The 25,705-nt window shown below is 46.4% G+C and overlaps 1 protein-coding gene across 1 annotated transcript in view; it reads left to right on the top strand.

Annotated features, from left to right (window-relative positions):
• The window catches only part of ASIC2 (acid sensing ion channel subunit 2), a 233,164-nt gene that overhangs the window by 168,821 nt on the left and 38,638 nt on the right, over window positions 1-25,705 (top strand). Inside the window, exon 3 of the mRNA XM_053911091.1 lies at window positions 1,687-1,814. Within this exon, the coding sequence (XP_053767066.1) occupies window positions 1,687-1,814 (128 nt within the window). The remainder of the gene's footprint in view (window positions 1-1,686; window positions 1,815-25,705) is intronic.

Raw genomic sequence — 25,705 nt, 5'->3', positions numbered from 1 at the left:
TTGGCCACTGGTCCCCGTGCTGTTTGTGGATCCTGCCCATTTTCCTGGCCCAGCCCTTCCTTCCCCACCCTCCTTTTCTGTGCCAGGTTTAGTGCGTGTCCCCAAACTCTCCTCCCAAGCTATGGCCCCAGTGCTGACACATGTCTCCCACCCTCCCTGACCTCTGACCTCAATCCCCTCCCCCCATCTTCTCTTGCCCACCCTCTCTTCACTCTCTCCTTTTAGAACACTCCTTGGTTTGGACTCTACATTGACCTCGCCCATTAATAAGTGAGCAAGGTCTGAGAAACAAATTGTTCACACATTCCTGACTACCTGGTGGATGCCTGGTCCTGTATAGGATGTTCGAGATCCAGAGAGAAAGCCCAGAACTTGGCCTCAGGATGCCCCAGCCTGTGGACACAGTCGTCAGATATAGGATTATTACCTGGTATGGAAGAGGTATGGCAGGCCTAGGTGAAGAATTCCACAGAACAAGTGAAGGAGTTGCTCTGAGTGGGGCTGGGAGCTAAATCTTCAGTGACGAGTAGGGAGATGGACAGGTGGACAAGGTAGAGAGACCTCCAGGCAGAAGGAGGTCTGGGTGCATCTGTGCCAAGCAGGGGCCAGTAACAACCAACCTGGGCAGCCCTGGAGGCTTGCACCACATGGCGCCACAAAGCAGAAGGCTGCCCAGAGCAAGGCCGGAACAGGAGTGGGCTAAGGGGACTGGGTTCCTTATAAACACAGGAGAGAGTTGCACAGGTTTGCATTTTAGAAAACTTATTTTGCAGGCTGCTTGGAAACATTAAGACAGAGAAGGAAAACCACTGAAGGCTTTCCCATAGGTTCATGGGTTCATTCTCCACAAATTTTGAGCATCAATGTACAGGATGAGCTAGGCTCTGCCACCCCTGCCACCTCCCACTGCCCGGGGCCATCTTTCCTGCCAAAGAAAAAAGTCAGAAGTTTATTTTTTAGTGACCCCTCCCCTTCAGCTGCAAGGCACAGGCAGACATGTGGTATACAGCACGGGCCAGCCCTGTATTTCTATGTCTGCTGCTGTATCATCGCGTTTCCCTCCTCCTGATCTCCTCACCTTCAGCTCACAGCCCAGCAAACAAGTTTGTAAATAAAATAAAGGGGCTTGATTCACATCATAATCCCATTCTATCGCAAGGTGTTGACCTAACTAACCTGAATTAGTTTTTGATTGCTACTGAAACAAATCACCACCAACTTAGAGGCTTCACACAGTGTAGATTCATTATCTTACAGTTCTGGAGGCCAGAAGTTCATCATGGGTTTCAGTAGGCTAAAATCTAGGTGTTAGCAGGAGGCTCTAGGAAAATCCACCCCCTTGCCTTTTCCAGCTTCTGGAAGCTGCCTACATCCCTTGGCTTGTGGCTCCTTCCTTTGTCTTCAAAGCCAGTGGCATAGCATGTTTCCATTCTCTCTCTGACTCTGCTCCTCCTTCCTCCCTCTTACAAGGACGACAGTCCAGGGTATTCTCCCCATCACAAGATCCCTAACTTCATCATATCTGCAATGTCCCCTTGCATTGGAAGGTAACATACTGACAGTTTCCAGGGATAAGGAGGTGGACGACTTTCAGGCCTCTGTATGTCCCCTTGAGCTTTTCAGTCCCAGGACCCCATAGCATCTGCCGTCTCTGACCCATGGTTCTGTCCACCTTTGTTCTTTCAGAGGAAACGACCTTCGAAGCAGGAGTGAAAGTTCAGATCCACAGTCAGTCTGAGCCGCCTTTCATCCAAGAGCTGGGCTTTGGGGTGGCTCCTGGGTTCCAGACTTTCGTGGCCACACAGGAGCAGAGGGTAAGTTCCTAGGCTCGGTCAGTGGTCCTCAGCCTATCCCAGCCACCTGCAGAGGTATGAGGAGGAGAAATGGGATTCCCACTTCTGGGAATCCCAGAGGCTGGAGCAGGGCTGGGCTGTCAAGGGACTGTCCCTGAAAGTGGAGAAGATGTCGGCTAACCTTCGTACCCCAATCCTCCAGTACCGGGTGTCAGTTCCCAAAATTGGGTGTGAAGGAAACCCAGCTTATTTTCTTTTCACTGAATTGGTTGTTTTTGGTTTTGTTTTGTTTTTTAACTAGAACATTCTAAGAAAAAATATTTGGGAGAGGGGTAGGTGGAACAGTGGGTGCTCTGGGGAACTGCTAACCAGGGTCTGATATGTTGTGTCACTTGTGTTGCTATAATTCAAATTTGCCTACACAAAGGCCACGGAATGGGAGTGTCACCTCTCATAACAGAGCTTAGGTGGAAGGGAGCTTCTTGCATGGTTCCTGGAGCCTGCTCTCTCTGATTTAGTGCTGGGGAAGGGGCCCTCCCAGCCAAGCAGGGCTGCTGCGTCACCTTTGCCTGTCAGTGGAGTGAGGACTGGCATAGCCTCCTGTCTAACTTGGGTTCCATGTCTTAGAAGGCAGATGTTCACACATTCTCCTATAGGGAGGAAGTGTCAAAGCAGGACTGTGGAAGGACACAGGGACAATTTCTTTCTCTCATCCCTGGTTTGCCTAGAATAAAAGCTGGATAGGCTGTGCCTCTGAGAAGTCCTAACCCAGATCATGCAAGACAATTCACCCTGGGAGGCCTGGGGCAAAGAGTGAGGGAAGTGAGTGGTTGGAGGCACCAGCTGCCATGCCTGAATGGGAGAATCGGGGAGCACAGTGCAGGAGTGATCTGCAAAGAGGTACACATGGAACTCACAAGTTCAGCTTGGTTTCCAAGTTTAACTCAAAAGTCGACTTTCATCTACTACTGACCAGAGCTCTTTAGACATTTTATAAAACAATATTCTGTATTAGAAACTGGGTTTAAATTTTAAGTGAGCTATATTTTTTAATCTCTGGGGGGAAATTGATGGTGTAGGCCTCGGGAACTTTGCCCTGTACTCAATGCCTAGGCAGTTGCTAAAGGCCAAGGCCAGCCTCCACTGCAGCACACAGGGGGTGGGGTGGCAGCTTTGGGGCAAGGGCAGAGGAGGCTGGGCTGGCCTCGTGGGCGCCAGGGGCTAAAACAGGTGGTGTGAGCAGAAATGAAGCATGCAAGGGTATGCAACGTGGGAACCTCGATGAGCACCCAGAAAACCTAAAGAAGGAAGATGTGAACCAGATGACAGGGAGTCAAGTTCAGAGCTGAAGATTTGAGAAAAAAAAAAGTCTCGATGATGTAAAGTACAGCATAGGGAATTGTCAATAATATTGCAACACCCATACATGGGTTTCTGGTGGGGACTCAACTTATCAGGGGGATCACTTTGTAAAGTATATAAATGTCTAACCACTACGCTAGTACACCCGAAACTAATATAATATTGAATGTCAACTGCAACGGAAAAAAATTTTTAGCAAGTAAGAATGCAGACTAACAGTTAGCCACAGCGTGCAGATGAAGGAACCGGAGACCAGGCTATTAGCCTAGTTGTGAGAGCCAGTCCCTGAGTTCTGCCAAAGATAAACAAAGCCGGACACAAGTACAGCAGCAAGGGCAGATTTTAATCGTTAATGTACTCATTGAAAAGAAGGTTCAGGATGGACTGAACTCAGCTTCAATTTGTACAGAAGTGCCTGGGCGTTTCAAAGGAAAAATCGGGGTGAGGCGGGGAGTGGGAACAGAAGGGGCCTGAGCAGAGTCCAGGAAGCGAAACATTGCAAAGAGCGGGAAGGAGAGGTGGGTCCCTGTAAAGGCCATCTGAGTTTCCGGCTGCCGCTTACCCACACTAGACCCCACCTTCCCATGAAGACAGGGAGGCTGAGGCCCTACCTTCAGGCGTTGGCAGGAACAAATAGTAGATTCTTTTGGCAGCTTTGAGTTTCCGCAGACAGGGACTCTGTAAGGGGGCGGGAAGAGGAAGAGGGCGTCTAGGGTCATCCTAGGGAATGTAGCTTTGAGCTGTTAGAAACTGTTAGTGTCCTAGCCAGGCAGCTCAATTGGTTACAGCATAGTCCCAAAACACCAAGGTTGCGGGTTCAAACCACAGTCAGGGCACATACAAGAATCAACCAATGAATGCATAAATAAATGGAACAACAGATCGATGTTTCTCTGTCTGTCTCTCTCTCTCTCTCTCTCTCTCTCATCAATAGATTACAAAAACCAAAAACAAAAAAGAAACTATGTTAGTGTTTATTCAGGTCCGTATAGGCCAATACTGAGGCTTAGCTGAGAAGAGGGCTCCAAGGGGCCTGGCTAGAGTTTGGTCAAGGAGAGAATCCTCGTCGGTCCTTCCTTCTGTGTCGTGTGAGTAAACCCTCCTCTCTTCAAAGACCCAGGCATGGATAAGACTAATTACTAGCTGTGAACATGAATTCTTTGACTGTCTAAAGGTGAATTTTTGATGAGTTGTCCAGAGCAAATCCGACTCTGTGGTTTGTTTACTGTAAGTGCCACGCCTGTCACGAGTGACTTAGCTTGTGCTGACACCTCTGTCCTCATTGCTGTTAGTGCGCAGGGGAGGGGGGCGGCATTCTCTGAAACCTTCGTCTAGCTGCTAGCAAAGGTTGGAGAGAAGGAAGCTCTTTGCAGGTTGCTGTTTGTCATCGGCCTGAGAGATGTGCTTATTTCCCCCCTCCCCCACTTACCTTCCCTTAGTGACACTGAAGGAATTTCTAGGGAAGTCGGAGCTGATGACTTCTAAGAGTCCTTCAGGCTCTTTCTCTTCCTAATAGGAAACAGAGGGACTCCCCACCGTGAGTAGGAGCAGAACACATTCCCAGCTCCAGAGGGCAAATTCATTGTTTGCTTCCATGTATATTCACAGAAAATCAGCCTCATTCATGCTCGTATTGCTATGATAATTATAACTAATAATAAGAGATTTGGTTCAACATTTTACAGTCGTGAAAGCATTTCCGCATCATCTCATTTTATCATTTCATTCATATTAATAGAGAAATACAAAACAGATCCCGGAGCTAAATCTGATAATATGTTTACATGTATATAAAAGAGCATATTCATAGGCTTTGAAGGAAATAAGCCAAAATATGCAGTGTGGGGATTATGAATGATTTATTTTCTTTTCTGGGTTTTTCTCATGTTTTATAAATGTGACTTTGTTTTGTTTTTCTCATTGAGTAAATGTTTGTTGAACACCTACTCTGAGTGAAGTGATGGGCACACAGTGGCAAACAAAACAGAGCAGTGTCTGGGCTCACACAGAAAAATGTGGTCAATAAATTCCGTGAGGCCAAGTGTCGTTTGGGGATTGGCCCCCATTTGCATTTCCATCCTGCCATCAGTACTGACCTATCCTGCCCAGCTGACCCTGGCCCAGCTGACCCTGCTTTTTTTGAGCTAAGATGCCGATTTTTTTTCACATTGTAACCTTTCTGAAATCAGGGTTTGGTCCCCAGTGAACTGCATCTCACAGTTACGATTAGCAGTGGTTTTCCTTTCTTGGTGGCACAGGACACCCTGGTGCGGCTTACAGCCTACGGAGTCTACATTGTTCCCCTTTCCGGATTCTGCTACTCGGGGTCAAAGCTCAAGGGAGTCTCGAAGAAGGCCGGCAGGGGTGACAAGACTGTGGGGAGCAGAGGGCTCTCTTTCCTGGAAAGTCAGTGTTAATCACGCGAGGGCAACTGACTCCCGAGTGAGAGCTCTAAGAGGAGCTGGGACTTCAGGGAATCCTGCCTGTGAATCTCGATGAAAATGCAAAAGTCCTTTCTCGTGGTAAAAAGCATCCCACCCATGCCAAAGCGCATATGCACCTCTTTCAGTATGTTTTCGTTTTATTTTGTAATGCAGACCAAATTGCTTTTTTAAATCAGTATTTGCCCTAACCCCAATTAAGCCAAGGTATGCCCCTGCCTGTGCAGACAACCTGAGAAATGGCCCCCTGGCCGGCTCAGCTGCTACTGAGCCCCTGCATGACCCCAGGGCCACCACCACCAGAGACAGGCATGGGATATTGTGCCGGGAGCAGAAGCAGAGCCCGGAGGCTTAGACCAAACGTTACTGCTCACTGAGCACACACCACCTGCCAGGCATTATCAAGATGCATTATCTCGTTTAGCCCCTGACAACAACCCCAGAAGAAAGATATTGTTCCCTTCATGGGCCTGATGACAAAACTACATGGTTGAGTAACTTGCTTCAGGTTGCGCAGCCAGGAGGGCAGCAGGGCTCCGTTTTGAGCCAGATCTACTGCAAAGAGAGAACCAGTCTAGGAGCCCACAGGCTTGGACTCCAGTCCTGGCTGTGCCATGAAACCCCGGACAGGTTGCTTTTCTCCCTGGGCCTCAGGTTTCCCATGCATAGCATAGGAGGATGGGTTAAATGACTTCAAAGGGCCTCCAGCATTAACAGCCTGGGAGTCCCTGACTGTGTCACTCAAGCACACAGCTACCACCTGTAAGTTTGGCTGACAGCAAGTTTGTGCTTTGCATCTGCTCCCTGCTGTGTAGGAGCTGGAGTAAATAGCAGCCCTAGTTTTAGAAGAGGTGCTCTGAGCATGCTCCTTGTTAGTGCCCCTTTCTCAGCCCCCACACATAGTGGTCACATCGCTACCCTGCCCCAAACCCTTCCCTTTAGAACAGCTTCTGAGGCCCTGTTCCACCTGCCCCTGCCTGCTCTCCAGCCTCGTTATCTGCATGTGGCTGGCCAACCTGTACCCTACATTCCAGTAGGGAGAACCATCCAGCCAGCACTGCACACACTTGGATGCCTTGCTTTGTGCGTTTGCACCCACTGTTCCTTCTGCCCAGAATCCCTTCCTTGTCTTACCTCCCTGGCAAAGGCCTCTTCCTATTTCCAAATACTGCTCAGAGAGCATGGCCTCTAAGAAGACCTTCCTGTCCCCTCCTGCCACTCCCCAAGGAGCAGCTAGTTGCTCCACACAACACGTTGTACACTCATTTATTCCTCCAGCAAATATTCACTGGGCACCTACTGTGCTGGGAAAATAAAGGTGAGCAAGACCTGGTCCCAACCTTGGGGTGCTTGCAGGATGGAGTGGGGAGGTTTGGCAATTTTGTCACATTCCTAATGAGATACAAAACTCCTTACAGGACTTACTTTCCCTTGTGCATCACTGCTCCTTACACCCACCTCCTAGGAACTTTCTTCTTCGGCCTCTATCAGCCTTGTCTCCCCATAGACTGACAGCTCCCTGAGAGCAACATTTGTGTCTTTCCGATTGTATAGATGAGTGTATTTGCTTATACATGAGCTCAGCGAATGTGCACTGCTGAAAGAATAAAGGCACCCTAACGCTCCAGTCTGCACTCTGTGCTCAAATAACGCGCAAATGCTGTGCTCTAATGCTCTCCCTGCCCCCACCACCCACCCCTGCCAAAACTCCCATTAGAATCTGCCCTAAGGGCCCTCCTGCCTGAGGATGTTAAGCCAGCCTGTGATAGATGATGATATCTTATTATTTCTGGCTGCACACTCAGAGACCCTAATCAAACCAAAAGCTTATGAAAGACATCAGGGCTAGAGTTGTAGATCTGGAAGCCATCTGTATACAGGAGAGTAGATGGAACAGATGAGAGGGTCAGCACAGAACTCTGGAATTCCTGGGAAGAACTACATGAGTAAGTGAATGTTTATGCAAGTGCAAATCTGAGACGGTCACGTCGTAAGAGCATAAGACAAACTGTCTTCAGTGTTGACATCGCCGGTCAGACTCTGTGCCCCAAATTTAGGTGATTGCCGATTGCTGGTGGGACACCCAGTCGTGATTTGCTATCAAAAGAGTCTTATCATCTCCCACCCCCTGCTCAAAGGGCCGCAAGATTCTTGTTTTCTAAATGTTTATATCCAGCCCTGGCCAGTGTGGCTCAGTGGATTGAGCACTAGTCTGTGAACCAAAGGGTCGCCAGGTCAATTCCCAGTCAGGGCACGTTCCTGAGTTGTGGGCCAGGTCCCCCCAGTAGGGAGTGCGTGAGAGGCAACCACACATTGATGTTTCTCTCCCTTTCTTTCTCCCTCCCCTCCCCTCTGTCTAAAATAAATAAGTAAAACCTTTTTAAAAAATAAATAAATGTTTATATCCATGTATTCATCAAATATTTAATCTACCACCTTCTCGGTAGGCCTGAAAACGACTCAGGAGATCCTGGGTTGTCGGTTGGCCACCAGCTTTGTTGTTCAGGAAATTCTCTGGAAAACATGGCCCTGGGTTTATATTTGAGGGTGCCAGAAACCCCTTGGGAAGCCAACGTTGGAAATCACTACCCAGTTTGGAGCCACTGGATATGAGAAGCATTTCGATTCCACCGCCTGGACTCTGTGTTGGCTCTTCACTTGAGCTGTACCCAAAGTACATGAATCACACCACACCCTGCATGCAGCAGCTGTGCACAAGCCTATTTGGGGCTGTACATGAAGGCAAACACCAACACTTGGGTCCTGCTGGCCTCAGCTAGATCATTGGCAAGATACGTGAGCTCCGTTGGCTCCAGCAGAAGCCCAAGCCTTTGCCCTTGATGTAGGTTGATCACATTTCCAACATTTGGAGGGGATCCCTCCATGGTTCCCCATGAGAAACAGTATCTCCCACCCCAAATAAGAAAGCCCGACGGTTGGGAGGGGTGCCCCCTGCCTGCTGTGGACAGCTCCCCTCAAGGTCCCCAACACGACTTCCTCGGTGCCTTTCACAAGAGATGGCTCACGTGTCCATCTCACAGCCAAATTCATGATCCTTAGTAGCTGTGTTTTCATGGGCCCAATTAGAAATGGAGGTTTGCCCTGTTTGTTTTTTTTTCAAGGCAGGGGAGAGAATTTATTACCTGTGCCTTCAGCAACTTTCAAACTGCCAAAGCAGGAGCCTCAGAAATACAGCAGCAGCCAGCTCTGCTCCAGAAAGCATCAGGGAGGTGGCAGAAGGTGGAAGAGCCTGCTGTGTGGCCATTCGCTCCATGAACAGCAGGGTACATTGTTCCCCATAAAGAGATGAAACTAGGAATCCATTAGGCATCCACTAGCTTAGCTACTTCATCACTTGTTGCCACTCAGCCTCTAAAATAGAAATATCTTCAGATCCCCACATGATTTTACCAATAGATGGGTTTTCACCATTTTTTCCTGCACAACGAGAACTTGTTTTTGTCCAGGTGGAGGTGATGGCAAGGACTGGAGGAGGGAGGAGAACTGTTGATTGGCTGGGATGAGCCGGAGTCCCAAAATGAGTCTGCACAAAATGTGCACGAGTCTTAGAAGGAGATAGCATCACCCCATCCTGCCTCCCCTCTGCCTAAGCCTCTCCCTCTCCTTTCTTTCTAACAAAGAGTCTCCGAAGAGTTCTTTTTGGAGAGAACTCTACCTCCCCACCTCTTTTCACTTCCCAGCCCACCTGGAGCACTCCACTGAAACTTTTCTTTGTCAAGATCAGCCATGAAATCTTGTGTCTAAACCCTTCTTTGTTGTTAAGAACTCTCCTCACACCTCAGCCTTTGTCCCACCAGGTTTCTCAGCGGCGTGAGGGCTGGACCACGCTCTCACTGTGACACTCTTCTCCATCCTGGTCTGGTCATCTTCCCAACTCTCTGCCTGTTCCTCTTAGTCCCCTTCATAAGCAGTTCTTTCTCTGTTCACCCCTTAGACGACGGGCACTCCAGGATGCTGTTTTGGGATCTCCCACTCTGCATTGTCCTTGAATGAGTTTGACCTTTGCCATGACTTTCAGATTGCCATCCCCAGTTCAGATCTCTTTCCTGAGCTCAGACCCAGCAATCTAGGTGCTATCAAACACCTCTTCTCAGAGCCCCTCGGGCATCTCAAATGAACAGTCTAAACAGAGCTCATCCTCTTCCCTTGATCCCACAGCTGCACCCTAAAATTGCTGCTTCCCCTAGATTCCCCAACCCTGTAAATGGCCTGAGAACAAATCTGCATTCATCCGGTGTGTGTGCCCCTGCGCCTCATTCTCCTCATCTGTAAAATGGGAATGATGACAGTTTCATTCAGTGTGTAGCTAGAGAACTGAGCGAGTTAATGCATTCATGTAGAACAGTTCTTGGTATAGAGTAAGTGCTCCATAAGTACTAGCTATTATTATCCCTCACACCAGATAGTGCTTAATTCAGTTGTTCATGGTTCCTCATCTGGGTTAGAACAGCAGCTGCCTTGCTAGTCTCCCGGCTGCCCATCTTGCCCCTCTCCAATCCATTCTCTGCATCAGTGTGATCTTCCTCAAGTACAGATCTGAGCATCTCCCTCTCCCATCGCCCACGGGATGAAATCCAGGAGTCTCCTCATGCGTCTTTCTGCTCTGGCTCCCACCTACTTTTTCAGCTGCATCTCTGTCTGCTCCCCTGGCCTCCCACACAATGCACCAGCTATACTAAACTGTGTGCAGTTTTTCCCAAGTATTACACGCTCCTCTCCTCTCTCTCCTTGCCAACAACACCCTTCCCACCCATTCCTTATCTAATTCACACGTGTCCTTTGAAACTCAGCTCAAATGTTACCTCCTCCAGAAAGCCATCGTAGAGTATTCTGTGTGAATCTCTAGCATAAAATTTACACATTATAATCATCTGTTTATTTATCTGTCTTCCCTACCAGATTGTGAGCTCTTTAAGGATATGACCCTATCTTATTTCTATTTTTTATATCTCAGTATTTGCAAGTAGAAGATGCTTAACAAATTACATGAAGTCGAATGAATAAATAAATGAATGTGTGAAAGAGAGAAGAAGAACCTAATTTATCATGTCATTCCCTGCTTGATATATGCATTAATGTCTTTCCCAACCTAGAGAATAAAGTCCAAATCCCACATCCTGGCTCCAGCTGTCACCTTTCCCAATGATTATGCCCCGCTGCTTTTCAGCAGCCCCTGCCCCTCTGATCCACACACTGCCCCTCACACAGGCCCGGAGCCCCCCTGCCCCATTCTTGGATCATTTCCTGCTGACCCATTTATTTATTGAGCATCTACTTTGTGCAGAGCACTGAGTTAGGCAGGAAGACACAGGACTGACCTGGTCCTTGGAGCTTCCAGTCCAGCGGGAGAAGCAGACAATCCAACAATCAATCACAGATTAAGAGCTGTGTGTGTATGTAACGTGCCCCCAGGACACTGCAAATTGCCTAAGGGAAGATATTAGGTCTTACAAGTCTTACAATTCTGAGGGCTACCTTCGATAATTTACAGTGCATTTAAGCTCTACCTAGCCTTCAGGTGTTATGTAACTGAATTAAATAGTCTTCAACACCTGAAACTAAAAAAAAAAAAAAAGTACCTTTACTGACTGAGTGGACTGAGTGCATAGGAGAAAAAAAAAGGATAAGCCATAAATTGTACTAACTGCTTAGGGCGGCCCCAGCCTGGGTCCAAGGTGGGTGGGGTGCCCACCCTCACTAGCACCCATCAGGGCAGAACTTCCCCTGGACCCTCTCTGCACTAGCTCTGACATCAGAAGCCAGTTACTTATCTTTTGATGGCTTATTTCCTCCTCAAACCCAGCAGGAGAAAGGAGGCCCAATATGTCCATTCACTCACCAACTTTATCTTACTCAGGAGACAAGTTAATAAATCAGAACATCCTTTGGTTGGGTCACTGCTACCCAGTACACATTATCTTTTGATTCATGAGCAGCTCACTATCTGAACTCTGAACAGTGTAGCCTTGGCTTCCAATGTGTTTTTTTTTTAATAAGAGACAAAAAATATATCTGTAGAGGACACTTTCATAGGCAGGATGAAAGACGTTTCATTTTTTCCCCTGCCAACTGGGAAGGTTAGATAATCACAAACCAATCTTTCAGAAATATTAACATGAATGAATGAATGAATGAATGAATGAAGAATATGACCAGCCCTGCTGAGTGTCACACTCCCCTGGCCAGGGCACCAGAAGGGGGCCTGATAAAGACATCTCTTCTCTGTCTCCCCCTTCCCCTTCACAAGTGGAAACAACTGCTGCGGGCGATAGAGAAGCCCCTGCATTTGCTCCTGTTGTGACAAACTGGCCGGACAGCCCCGGGAGTCCTCTGCCGAGCCGGTAAATCTTGGCGCTAATCTGTTAGACTGCTCCATCCCCAGGCATCTTTGGCCTCTCACCTACTGAGATCTTCTCTTTTTTCTTTTTCTTTCTTTTTTTTTCTTGAGCATTTAAAACATTTTACCGAAAGCCAACCAACTATTAATATACATTTACCTAATAATACAAGTTATTGGCATGCCTTGCTCTATGCAATGTGAGTATGCCCTTTGAAGACAAGGAGTCCAGAACAATTGGCACAGAGCCTAACACTGTAAATCAGTGAGTGAATGAATGAATGAATGAATGAATTGCAGACTTAATTTCAGTTAATGGATTGCTCCAAATCCTACAACAGATCCCATTGTGGAACAAAAAACATCACTCTGAAATGACAGCCCTTGCTCCTTGATTTATCTGCTTTATGCTTTGAAATAGCACTCAGAGTCCTTAAAATGTGACCTTTTACTCAATTGGGTGGCAAAGGACAAGAAGATGGCATTTGACCAAGGTCTGTAGGGGGAGTCAAGAGAACTGCAAAAGGAACAAGCAGACGGGGAGAGACCCCAGCAAAGAAGCACCCCCATCTCTAGAGAGGCAGATGAGACAGCTGCTGAGGGGAGTGTAAAACTGGGGGAGACCTGGGGCTAGAGAGACGGACGGGGACACAAAATACAAAAGCACGTACACCCTTCGAATCTAGCAGTTTCACTTCTTGGAATCTGTTCTGAACAAATACTTACAAATGTACCCCAAGAAGCATGGACTAAGACCTTTTCTGCAGCACTGCTTGTAAGAGCAAACATTTGGAAACAACGTAAATGTTCATCAGTAGGGGATGATTAAAGGAAGGAGGGCAAAAGGTTATGCATCCCCCACCCCATGCAACAGTTAAACCAGGTTAGGGAGACCTGGAGGTCCCTTGGGAAAATTTTCCAAGACCTATTAGTAAGTAAAAAATAGCAAATTACAGAACAATGCATACGGTGTAATCCCATTTGTGCACAAAATACGTTAAACTGAGCCGTATGTTTATCAATACACGTGTGTGCGCAGTGGCACACAGAAAATTTCTGGAGAGGCGCATGCCATTCTGAGGGCCACTCGGAGGAAAGAACAGAATTCAGTGTGCAAGATGTTTTATCTTTCTGGGCCCTTGAAGTATTTATAACAAGAATGGATTTGTGTATTTTTATGTCTTAATTGTGCACATTTTTAAGGATGGGCACAATGCAGGTATTTACAAATATGTTTTATGGTTTGGACCCGGCGGTTAACAGACAGACAGGCTCACGTGAAGGTGGGGGTCCTGCTCCCTCCCCCCAGGGACAGCCTCCTGCCCAGGCTGGTCCTGAAATACCTTCCCCAGGGACATCCTCTCCCAAACCCCTCTCTGCTCCCACCTTGAGCAGAGGCCACAGGGAAAGGCCTGTAGCTCTGAAGGTTTCCTTTTAGGAAAAGCAACTTTTGTGAAGATTTTTTTTCTGTTCTTGAAAAAAAATTTTTTTAAGTACCCATTCCCCAGGTCTGGGGCCAGAGTGTGCGGTTCCCAAAGATGGCTGAAGACCGTGGTGCCCGCACCACAGCGGTGCTCCCTCTGTGTGGGGCAGATTTAGTTAGCGCACTGGTTTGGATCAGCGGCATTCATTCGATTGAGTCGGGTTGATTAGGTCGGAACAGATCCACACCTCTCTTTAACCATTCCCTAGCTCCTAAAATTGAATAATCCTCTTCCCTAACCCAGTGCCCTCAGCTCAGGGCTGCCTCACGGGGTGTCCCCACTCTCAGCTTTAGACCTCACTCTCAGCTGACACCATCTCCCTGCCCCACTTTGGGTACCGACCGCCCAGGTCTTCTTGCTGCGTGTGTGTCTCTGAGACTGAGACTTCCTCCTCTGCGCGCCCCAGCCCCCATCCCAGTGCTCAAGTGCAACAGAGCTCCGGCAATGTTTACTGAGTCTGAATCGAAGCAAACTGAGCTGAGCGCCCCACACCTCCACAAAATGGCCTGATGAGAGCCAGCAGTAGGAGCGGAGCCAGCCAGGGTCGAGAGTGACCCCCAGAGCGGGCAGGCTTCTCAGGAGGTCAAGCCCAGACCCACCACTGGGGTCTATGACCCAAAAGGCAAAGGATGACAGGGCACACTCCCGTGCTTAGTGATGGCAGGTGGAGGAGAGGAGCCTGAGTTTAGCCTGTTTAGAACCCCAGTGAAGGGGACACTCACAGGACCTCCCACCCCTCCAAGGGACACAGCAGAGTAGGAGACACCTCTCCGCAGGAAAGTCTTGCAAAGAGTCAGAGCTGGTGTTTACTGCATCCAGAACGCTTCTCAGAGCAGCATACCCATTACCACAGGTGTGCCCCTCAAACCTAATGAAGTAGAAATGACTGGAAACCATTTCACAGAAAATAGAACTGGAGCACAGCGAAATTAAGAAACTTGCCCCAAAATACCCAGCTAGGAAGTGGTAATGCCTGGAATTGGGATCAGCTCAACACTGCAGCCGAGGACGCTAAACTTTGAAAAACACTGCCCTCGGGTGTCCGGGGATATTCTGCTTTCACTCCAGCCAGGGCAGGACAGGCTGCGAAGAGCGCAGAGGGGGAGGGGCCTGCACTTGGAGTGAGGCCTCCTGTGGAATGGGCAGGTGCAGGGAAAGGAAGGGTAGCCCAGCAGAGGGAAACGGAAGTTACTAGAAGGCCTAGGACAAGGGGAGGGTCATGCCGAGATGTGTTCACACAGGCACAGGAGCCTCCAAACAGGATAGAGGGAGAGCATGACAAGACGCAGAGCCGGCATGAACACGAAAAAGAGCCCACAGCAGCTGCTCTAACTTAATGTAAGAAACTGGGGGGGGGGGGGGGGAGGGGCGTATTTTGTTCATTAGATTCCACATATGAGTGAAATCATCTGGTACTTGTCGTTCTCTGACTGGCTCATTTCACTCAGCATAATGTTCTCCAGGCCCATCCATGCTGTCGCAAAAGGTAAAATTTCCTTCTTTTTCACGGCCAAGCAGTATTCCATTGTGTAGATGTACCACAGCTTTTTATCCGCTCATCTGCTGATGGACACTGGGGCTGCTTCCAAATTTTGGCTGTTGCAAATAATGCCACCATGAATGTACGGGTGCACAAACAAAATAGAACCAGACGCACAGATGCAGAGAACAGACTCTCAGCTGTCGGTGGGGGCAGGGAGGTAGGACCGCTCTGGGTGAAAAAGGTGAAGGGATTAAGGGAAAAAACCTCGTAGACACAGACCACAGGATGGTAATTATCAGAGGGAAAGGGGGGTGAGGGAGGTAGAAGAGGGTAAAGGAAGGATAAATGGTGATGAAAGGAGACTTGACTTGGGTTGGTGAACACACAGTATAATATACAGATGATGTGTTATAGAATTGAAACCTGTATAACTTTATTAACCAATGTGACCCCAATACATTCAATTTTAAAAAAAGAAATTGGGGGGAAACAGAAAAATGGGGAAAAAATAACCCATATGTGCTTTTGGTATCTTACCTTGAAGTTGCCTGTCTGTATACTTTGTTTCTGCCTTAGTTAGGGTTCTTGGGTTTCAAGGAGCAGATCACCTCAGAGGCCGACCCAAGGGAGGGGCTGTGGGTCCTGAAGCCTGCAGAGGGCAGACAGAGAGAGGGGCGCGCTGAGAGCAGACCCCACACCTCGTGCTGTCTGGAAACCACACTCACAGAGCTGCTCTGTGCTTCTTCCACGGCTCTCTCTCTTCCTCTCTCTCCCTTCCCTCCTCCTCTTTCTCCCCTTTCAGAGGCAACAAGTGATGTCTTTGCATCTCTCCATCCTCTCTCCTGGCTGGCTGCCTTCCTAACCATGCTCACACATTTACACCTGGTTTTACCTCCTCAAAACCTCTGCTTGCCCGTAGCCCGTGGTGGCTGCTCTCAGTAGGGCTTTGGGTGGGGCAAGGTTTGACAGTCATCTCTAATCCAGCTTGCTCCTTGGACTCTGATATTATCTCTCCTTCTGTCCCTCAAAGTCATTTCCAATAAACACCTTCTCCTGTCACAAGGAAATCCCTATGACACCAGTTGTAGATTCCATCACGGTTTGTTGAGTAGAGCTACGATGATCCGCTCCATCATTCCTTGTTCTTCAACTCTCGGGACCTCCTGTGTGATGGCAGTAATCAGGGGCACCAGGCATGAGCTTCTGAGTCCATGCTGCCTCCCTGCTTCCAGATAGGCGTCCCTGTGCCCATATTAGAGATGAGGAAACTAAGGCTCAGTAGTGGAGAGATGCAACTCAAACCCAGATCTTTCAGCTTCCAAAGCCTGTGTTCTTTCCACCATCCCACCCTTTGTCTAGGCTCACAGGCCACCCAAGAGGCCAGGGCCTTCTGACAGCTGCATTTGCAGAATTCCTGGTAACCACCAGGAAATAAGACCCTCCATTAAAGAGAATCCATTCCAGAGCTCCACATCTTTCTGATGCCAACTTCTCTTCCAGTGTGATTAATGTTGCTTTATTTTATGAGCTTTTAAGAAGCCACTTAATATAACAACCAACTTCCTGATATGTAGCAAACATGGCTGTTATTATGGCTGTTGCCCAGGCTTAGCCATTTCTTCAATAGGTCCTAGTAGAAATGGACTGCAGAGGAAATTTTCTAAGGAAACACACTCCCATTTTGTCCACACACCATGGCAACAGTCAACAAACACAGGACTGTACCGTACATGTCATGCATCGAGATAGCACAGTGGCCCCCGCCTGGCTGCATTCATCGGGCACTGCTTTTCCACATGTTTTCTAGCAGGGAACTGGGTTATTCGTCCTCTTCCCCACGGAGAAATACATTTGTCATTATGATCAGGAATGAAAGCTGAGCTCTCTGCCTGCTGCTTTGCTATGAGGGAGAGAGGAAGCAGCAAATACAGCCCAGGAGTGGAGGACAGAGGCCTGGTTATAGCCCTGACTCTGCCATCCACTCTCTCATGCGGCCACAGGCAGTTCACTACACCTCTTTAGGCCTCAGACTCTCTACCTGTCATATGGGCTAATAATGCCTATTTATCTCACTTGGCTCTTGAGAGAATCAGAGCATTTGGTTGTGACTATGCAAGTACTTCATTTGTGAAATAGCTACATCACTCTTTTCAAGATGGAGAGGCAATGACACATGGGGGAGCCAGGCACACCTGATTCAAATCTGCTCTTCACCCAGGAAAAGCATTCAACTCCTGGTATTAAAGCGAGCCTGGTGTGGCCCTGGTTGGTGTCACTCAGTGGATTGAGCACGGGCCTTCGAACCAAAGGGTCACCGGTTTGATTCCCAGTCAGGGCATATGCCTGGGTTGCAGGGTCAGGTCCCCAGTAGAGGACGCATGAGAGGCAACCACACATTGATGTTTCTCTCCCTCTCCTTCTAACCCCTTCCCTTCTCTCTAAAAATAAATAAATAAAATCTATAAAAAATATAATAAAGTGAGCCTGGTGTGGACAGGGCTTGGCTGGTGCTTGTAGTAGAGACTTCAACTCCTGCTTCTAGCCAAGAGTGGGTTTATCCTCTCACACAAAACTACCAAAAAAAAAAAAAAATGAAATAGGCTCTGGCTGCATGGCTCAGTTGGTTGGAGCATTGTGGGTTCAATTCCCAGTCAGAGCACAGACCTAGGTTGTGAGTTTGATCCCCATTTGGGGCACGTATGGGAGACGACCAATTGATATTTCTCTCTCGCTCGCTCTCCCCCTCACTCTCCTCCTCATTCTCTCTCTCGAATCAAGTTTTAAAATACTTACCCTCAGGTGAGGAGATAATATATGTAAATGAGATATATAGATATATATACACACACCCACACATCATATATATATATATACACACACACACGTATCATATATCATATACATGAAACAGTAGTTTTCAAGAGTTCTGAATATTAGACAACAAAGAACAGTGATCCTAGAGAGATGGGAAACAAAAAAGGTGAGCACTAGGAGTGTTCCAGCTTACATCCTTCAGAGAGTTTCCAGGCCACAGTACATGAAGGGGGACCCAGGCAGAGCCCCATGGACTCCCTGAGTTGAGAACATGGAGCTGAGAGGCCAGGAAGCCCAGGGCAGCTAGAGTTCACACAACAGAATATCAAAGAGGAAAGGGCTGCTCTTTGCTCTTTGGAGAGAGAACTCCAAAGGTCTATAGAGGGACACCCCCCTCTGAACTCAGGTTCCCGGTTGGGGCGTGCATGTGAGAAAACTACCCGAGGCCGGGAAAAGACCCCTGAGAGGATTTGCAGGAGCAGTGACCAGCACTCACACAGAGCTGGGAAGATTGCCTCTTCCTACCAGCCAGCCTGGGAGCCCTCCTAATCCATAGGACATTGGGGAAGGTATCCACACGGGCCTTGCATCAGGAGAGGGGAATAATCAACCCTAGACTAAAGGTTCTCTGCTTCCACCTAGCAAATCCTAAAGCAAAACCCAAAAGGTTCAGACTCTTTCCAAGGAACTTAAATGTATCTCAGAACAAAACTTGAGAAAAGTTATAGGAATACAAAAATATTTGACACCCAAATGATAAAATCCACAGTGTCTGGCATCCAGCCAAACAAGACTAGGCATGCAAAGAAGCAGGAAGATATGACCTATGGTGAGAAGATTATCAATTCATTGAAACCAGCTCAGAACTAATACATGTGTGAAACAGCCAACAGGACACTAAAACAGTTATAACTACATCCCAAGTGTCCAAAGTGTGAACATGGACTATGTAAAATTGAGCTTCTAGAGATTTAAAAAAACTACAATGTCTGAAATGCAAAAGATGCTGAATGGGATTAACAGCAAGTTAATCATTACGGAGGAAAAGATTCATTTACTTCAAAAAAGATAGCAGCGAAACACAGAGACAACAAAGACTTTTTGAAATGAAAAGCATCAATGACCCATGGGACAACTTCAAATGGCCTAACATGAATATTTGGAGTTTCTGAAGAGAGGAGGAACAGAAAAAATATTTGAGGAAATGATGGCTAATCTTTTCCAAATTTTATGAAAACTATAAATCCACAGATCTGAAAAACTCAACAAACCCCAGCCCAAAGAAACATAAAGAAAACTATACTAAAATTGCTCAAAATTGGTAGCAAGAGAAAACCTTAAAAGCATCCAGAGGAAAATAACTCATTGCATGCAGAGAAACGAAGCTGAGGGTGGCGGCAGATTTCTCATCACAAACAGTGCGAGTGAGAGGACAGAAGCAACATCTCACAGGTACTGAAAGAAGGAAAAAAGCTCAGTCCAGAATTGTATGCCCAGGGAAAATACCTTCCAAAAATAAAGCAACGTCAAGGCTTTTTCAGACATATGAAAACTGAAGATAGAGCAGATTCATACCCCAGCACACCCATCACCAGCAGCTCTATGTTCCAAGCAGCATTAAAGATCGTCCTTTAGGCAAAAGGAAAATGACACCATGTGGGAATGGGGACCCACGTAAAAGGAATGAAGAGCACCAGAAACGGTAACCACATTGGTAAATATAGGATATTCTTCTTTTTAAAATTTATTTAAAAGAAAACTACCTGCTTAAATAATAATAATATATTATGAAGTTTATAACCTACATATTGGGAAGATTATAACATATGTACATTAAAACATGTATAACAAATGTAACATATGTACAATATATAACATAAGTAAAATGAATGCCAGCAATAGCTTAAAGGCCAAGAGAGGGGAAATGGGAAGATGCCATTGTAATATTCTTCTTATACTATATATGAAGCTTAATAGTATAACTTGGAGGTAGCCAGTGATAAGTTAAAGATGTATACTATATACCCTACAGAAACCACTAAAATATGAAAAAATAAAGTTATAGCTAATAATCCAATAAAAAAACGTAAGTGGAATCACAAAAACTTTCAGTTGCTCTAACAGAAGGCAGAAAATGAGGGAAAGGGGAACAGAGACCAAGTGGACCCAATAGACCACATATAACGGGATGACAGGCTCAGCTCTAACATGTCAACAATCACATTACATGAAAACGGTTTCTGCGTGACAGTTTAAGGGCAGGTTGTCAGACGGAATAAAAGAGCAAGTTCCAACACTATGCTGCTTACCAAGAACATGTATTTTAAATATAAAGATACTAATAGCTAAAAGAAAAGGGTGGAGATATATATATCATCCTTGCACTCACCAAAAGAAAGTTGGAGTGGCTATACTCACATCAGACAAAGTAGGTTTCAGAGCCAATAATATCGCATGGATAAAGGAGGCCATTACATAACGATGAAAGGGTGACATCAAGAAGACATGATTATCCTAATCATCTATGCACCTAATAGCACAGCTTCACAAATACACAAAGCAAAAACCGATAGAACTGACAAGAAAAATAGGCAAATCCACCATTATAATCGGGATTTCAGACCTCTTTCTCAATAGCTGTTGGGACAAGTAGACAGAAAACCAGCGAGGATGTAGAAGACTTGAACCGCACTATCAACCAAGTCGACCTAAGGGCCAGACATCTACACTCACAGCAGCAATGGCAAAATACACATTCTTTTCAAGTATGCAAGGGACATTGGCCAAAACGGACCATATTCTAAGCCACAAAACAAATTTCCATAAAGTTAAAAGGGTTCAAGTCATACAAAGTATGTTCTCCAACCATAATGGAATTAAATTAGAAATCTATCACAGAAAGAGATCTGAAAAATCCTCAAATATTTAGAAATTAAATAACATACTTCTAAATAATCCGTCAATGAAAGAAGAAATCAAAAGATAAATTGGAAAGTATTTTGAGCTGAATAAAAATGAAAATTGGGAGATGCCACTAGAGCAGTACTAAAAAGGACATTTATAGAATGAAACACCTGCCTTTAAAAAAGGAGAACATTTCAAATCAATGACCTCAGCTTCCACATTCATAAACTAGAAAAAGAAGAGCAAGTTAAACCAAAAGTAAGCACAAGAAAGGAAATAATTAAGATCAGAATAGAAATCAATAAAATATAAAAATAGAGAAAAACAATGAAGCTAAAGGATTTTTTGAGAAGATTAATAATATTGATAAATCCCTAGTTAGAATGATCAAAAAAAGAGGAAAACACAAGGTATCAATATTAGGAAGGAGAGAGGTGACCTCAGTACAGATTTTATAGATATAAAAAGGGTAAGTAGAGATGATTTAATAACTGTGTGTCGATAAACTCAACAACTTAGGACTTGATGGGGGCCTCGATGACTCAAATTCCCAATCATGTCCTGTAGCTTCTAGGAGCTGCATCTAGGGTGACCGTCCATCCCGGTTTGCTCAAGACAGAGGGGTCTTTTGGGAGGTGGGACTTTCAGTGCTAAAACTGGAAAGGTTGGTCACCCTTGACCTGCATCCCTCTGGGTCACCCTCTTCTCTCCCTAGTTCAGTCACCCAGAAGCCACAGCTGCCCACAGAGGGATCTGACTTACCAGACTTGACCCTGTCCCTGTGCTCTCTGGGTCATCTGAGCTGGCAAGGGTCAGAGGCAGGGTCCCCCAGGGGCTTTCCGCCTCCCTGGCACCATGCCACAAATGCCCCTAATGCATCATCCCCTTGCTTTGGGCCCAGGCTGCTCTGCAGGGGCTGCCAGATTCTCAGAGACAGCACTGATGCCTCGATGAGGCATTAAAGAAGTGACTCTTCAAGAGCCAGGGCTGGAAGTAGCTTTCTAAAGTATTATTGGTCTTGCTCTGGCCCTCAATCCCCTCACTAACCATTAAGCCTGAGAGTTCATTTCTCTTCCTTTTAAGCTTGTCAGTGTTTCTGCCGCTCCCTGCCTACAGGGAGTTCCGAGCATATTTGAGCCCAACCCCCACCCCCTCCCAAGCACTCTGGAAAGTCAGACTTCAAGGTCATCCTGAGCCTGCCCCACCCTCACTCAGGCACTCTCAGGGCTCTCTGTTGTCTAACGTATGGCTTCATGATGCCCAAGTTCAATGATCAGGGTCCACATTTCATACAATGTTGTCAAATAGAGCCACTCACTGGGTCCTGCAATTTCCCAACTCTGAAACTTTCTCTGCTCTATTTCCCAGAATTCCATCTCCTCTGGCTCCTCATGTACAAATCCAACACTTCTTTCTGTGCTCCCCTCAATGGCCACCTTCTTCAGGAGACCTCAATGCTCACAGCTGGAAGAGAGGTCTCTTCTTTGTGGCTCTTGGCACTTTCCACTGTGCATGGGAGTTATTCACACCCAGAAGTTCTCTTTGGTCCTAGCTTCTAATGCTTACTCGACAGCAGGCTCCCATTTTCCAACCCTTGGCCAAGGCCTACGTCAGCCATGATTTGGTCCCATCATTTGCCCCCAAGAACTCTATATTTCAGCCAACATCAGTGACTTGTCAGTCCCCCCAAGAGCCACTGAAGATTGGCTCGCTCACTGAAGATTGTGGACTTTTGCCCATGCTGTTCCTGCCATCTGTCATGCCCTTCCTCCAGACCTGCTTGGTAACTCATTCATCATTTTACAACCCCAGGCTTCCTTCCCAAAGCCCCCAGGCTCCCACCTGTTGCCAGGGAGCACTTACCACCCTATACTCTCCCATCTCTTTGCATTTCTCTCCCTCTACTATACTGGGAGCACCTTCCATACCCTTCATCTGTATATACCTGATGCCCACCAGGGGGCCCAGCAAATGTTTGTTGAATGAATGATTGTGCTTCAACACTCTAAGTCATTGTTTCCTGATGAACAGACAGCTCACCACCTCCAAAAGCCTGTCCTGATTTACTACATCCTTAACTAACAGCAGATTAACATTACTGTGTGACCTTAGGAAAGTCACTTTCCCTCTCTGAGCCTTCAGTTTGCTCATCTGTTGAATGAAGGGGTTAGATTTGATAGAAAATGAGGGCCCTGCCCAGTTTCCCTTTTTCTAATCCTGATTCTATGGCACTATATTTTTAGCCTAAAATCTTTAACATTTATGTGTCTGGTTCTTCACATGGCCCATGAGGACATCCTTCACCCACCAGCCAAGCCCGCACCAGGCTGGGTGGCCCAGAAGTCCTACAGAACACCTGCTGAGTAAGTCTTAGACCACTCAGGGGCCTGGGATCTCACCACCCATAAGCAGGGTGAGCATCTGTACTCCATACCTGCCACAGTTAACAGCACATTGTCAGAGACAGGCCTTCTTCCCCCAGGTGCCACCTGAATGTGCTCTGAGTTGTCTTTCTAACCCTCATGGCTCACTAATAAGGCCCTGACTCCAGAAGTTCTTTACTGCCCCAGAACCATAACTCCATCGCCTTTCGGAGAGAGAAAAAAGACTGGCAGGAAGTGGGTTCACTGGGCACCTGAAGGAAATCCTGACTGGAAAGATGACCTGGGCGTCCTGTGTGGTGGGGAAGGACCTGGGGAAAGAGAGCCCTTCTGCTGTAGTGGGGGAGGTGGCTCTGTGTGTGCGTTAGCGTCCCCACTGCCTGAGATGGCATCCCAGCTCGCCCTTACCACCGTGGCATCTCCAACAAGAGCCTCGAATCTCTCGGGCCTTGTCCGTCAAATTAGAATGAAAAGCATTCCCACTTCAAAGGGCTGTTGTGAAGGTTAAATGAAATAAACACTTTAAAAATTGGATACATAGGGTTTTTTTTTAATTTTACTCCACTTTTTATTCTTTCAATTGCATAGCCTGATCTTCCTCCCACTGCTGTTTTCTCTCCTTAGATTGTTAGGTCGTGTGAGGCTGATGTTAATGATACCGAAACCACATCCTTGCCGCTATTCCTGGCGCATGGTAGACACTTCATAAATATGCATGGAGGAACGAATAAACTCCTGGACGGTGAGGGTGGATGTGGCCCCCACCCGCCTCCAGGTATCACTTGAGTAATAGTTCAATCATTTTCAGTAGATACAGAGCCCTTATTACGCACCATTGATTTTAGTAAACTAACCCCAAACAGCCATGTCCTTAGGTAGGATGTGTCCCCATTCGCCATCTGAGATACTAACACCTAGAGGACTTACCCACAAATCCTGGAAGTGACGGGCGCTAAACCAAGCCCACGCCCTTCTCTAAGTCCACACTCTTCACCACTCCCTACAGTGCCATGAAAAGGACTGGTCATCTTTCCCTTTCTGAAACTATACACGTGCATCGTTGTGAACTCAGAAAAGACAAAGAAATAGAAAGCATGAACGCTAAAGCACCAAAAGACAACCTGAGTTTAATACTTTGGAATATTTTTTCAGATCTCTTTTCCTGCCTATAGGTTTTGTAGCTTTGGTTTTTGTTGTTGTTGTTTGTTTGAGAGCCAAGTTGTTTGTATGGTTACACAGCGGCAATTTTCAATTAATGGGCTGCAAGAATTTTTAAAACATGCAATACCTGACCATTTAGTCAGGGGCACTGTCCTCTTTTTCCTTAGATTGTCCAAAAAAAAAATGGCAACAGCCAACACAACAATAAACATCAGTGTGAATGAATCAAAATTATAACTATTTTTATGGGGTTTTTTTGGTGTGCCAGAGAATTTTAGTAGTTGAAAATAGTAGTAGCCAGGAGATGAAAAAGGTTGAAAGCCGTTGTTATACAGTATAAGCAGGTGTGTATCCTCCCTTAACATTCTGTTGGAAGCGTGTTCTCCTTGTCCTTACATACTCTCCACATCCATCATCTCAATGGCTGCATAACATTTCTATCAAATGGACACACTGTCATTGACCCACCCTCCCTCTATTATTCAACATTTGAATTGCTTTACCTGTTTTTGCTACTTTAACTAACACTCTGCTGAACATCTTTGTGCACAGAGCTTTAAAATCACTTTTTTAGGCTAATTTTAATTCTCTCCTTAGTGTAGCTTTTAGAAGGATGTCATTCCTGGGATCAGGGAAATTAGCATTTGTAAGGCTCTTGAAAAATGCACTGCCAAGGGAATTTTCCCAAAGATCTTCACCTAAAGAAGGAAGGAAGAGTGGAGGACCAAAGGAAAATAGATGGTTACCAGACAGCTGACAGCCACAGATGAGAAAAAACAGGGCCTGCCAGCAATAAAGCTTTATCACAGACCGGGTTATGTCAAAGAGAAGCTATAGCAAGAATCAAAAAGATGTTTTCTACTTCTCAGGAGGGAAAAGAGCAGATATAAATACTGCATGTGGATAAGTCAAATAAAGATATTTTCAATCACTCCAAAAGCACAACAGGTATGCTTGCTTGCTAAACACACGCACATGCGCGCGCACACACACACACACGGAAATATATTCTTATTTAACAATTCTCCCAGCTTTCCCTGGCCGGTGGCTCAGTTGGTTAGAGCATCATCCCTATACACCAAGGTTGCAGATTCGATCCCCATTTGGGACACATACAAGAATCAACCAATGTATACATAAATAAGTGGAACAACAAACTGATGTCTCTCTCTCTCTCTCTCTGTCCCTCTCTCCCCCAAATTAATAAATTGAAGAGAAACTCTCCCAGCCTTTTCCAGGCTGCCACACCTCTGAGCTTCCAGAAAGGAGACCCAGGTATGGACTTCGGTCTGTTACTGAGAGCTGTGCCAGCCGCTGGACTCTCTGTGCCTGCTTGGCAGGCCTGCCTTACTTCCCTCCCAGGGGTTATTATGAGAATAAATAAGCTCATGTGTATGAAAATCCTTTGTCAGGTTTTGATGACATATAATTTGCTGGTCAAAAATCAATTTCCTATTACTTATCATTCACAGTACAAGGGGCCTTCGTGGCTCTACAGAAGGTATCCCAGAGTAATTTCTCGAA

Source organism: Desmodus rotundus, chromosome 9 (assembly GCF_022682495.2).
Source record: "Desmodus rotundus isolate HL8 chromosome 9, HLdesRot8A.1, whole genome shotgun sequence".
NCBI lineage: Eukaryota > Metazoa > Chordata > Mammalia > Chiroptera > Phyllostomidae > Desmodus > Desmodus rotundus.
The sequence above is the reverse complement of the archived record's forward strand: the minus strand, read 5'-3'. Positions and strand labels throughout refer to the sequence as shown.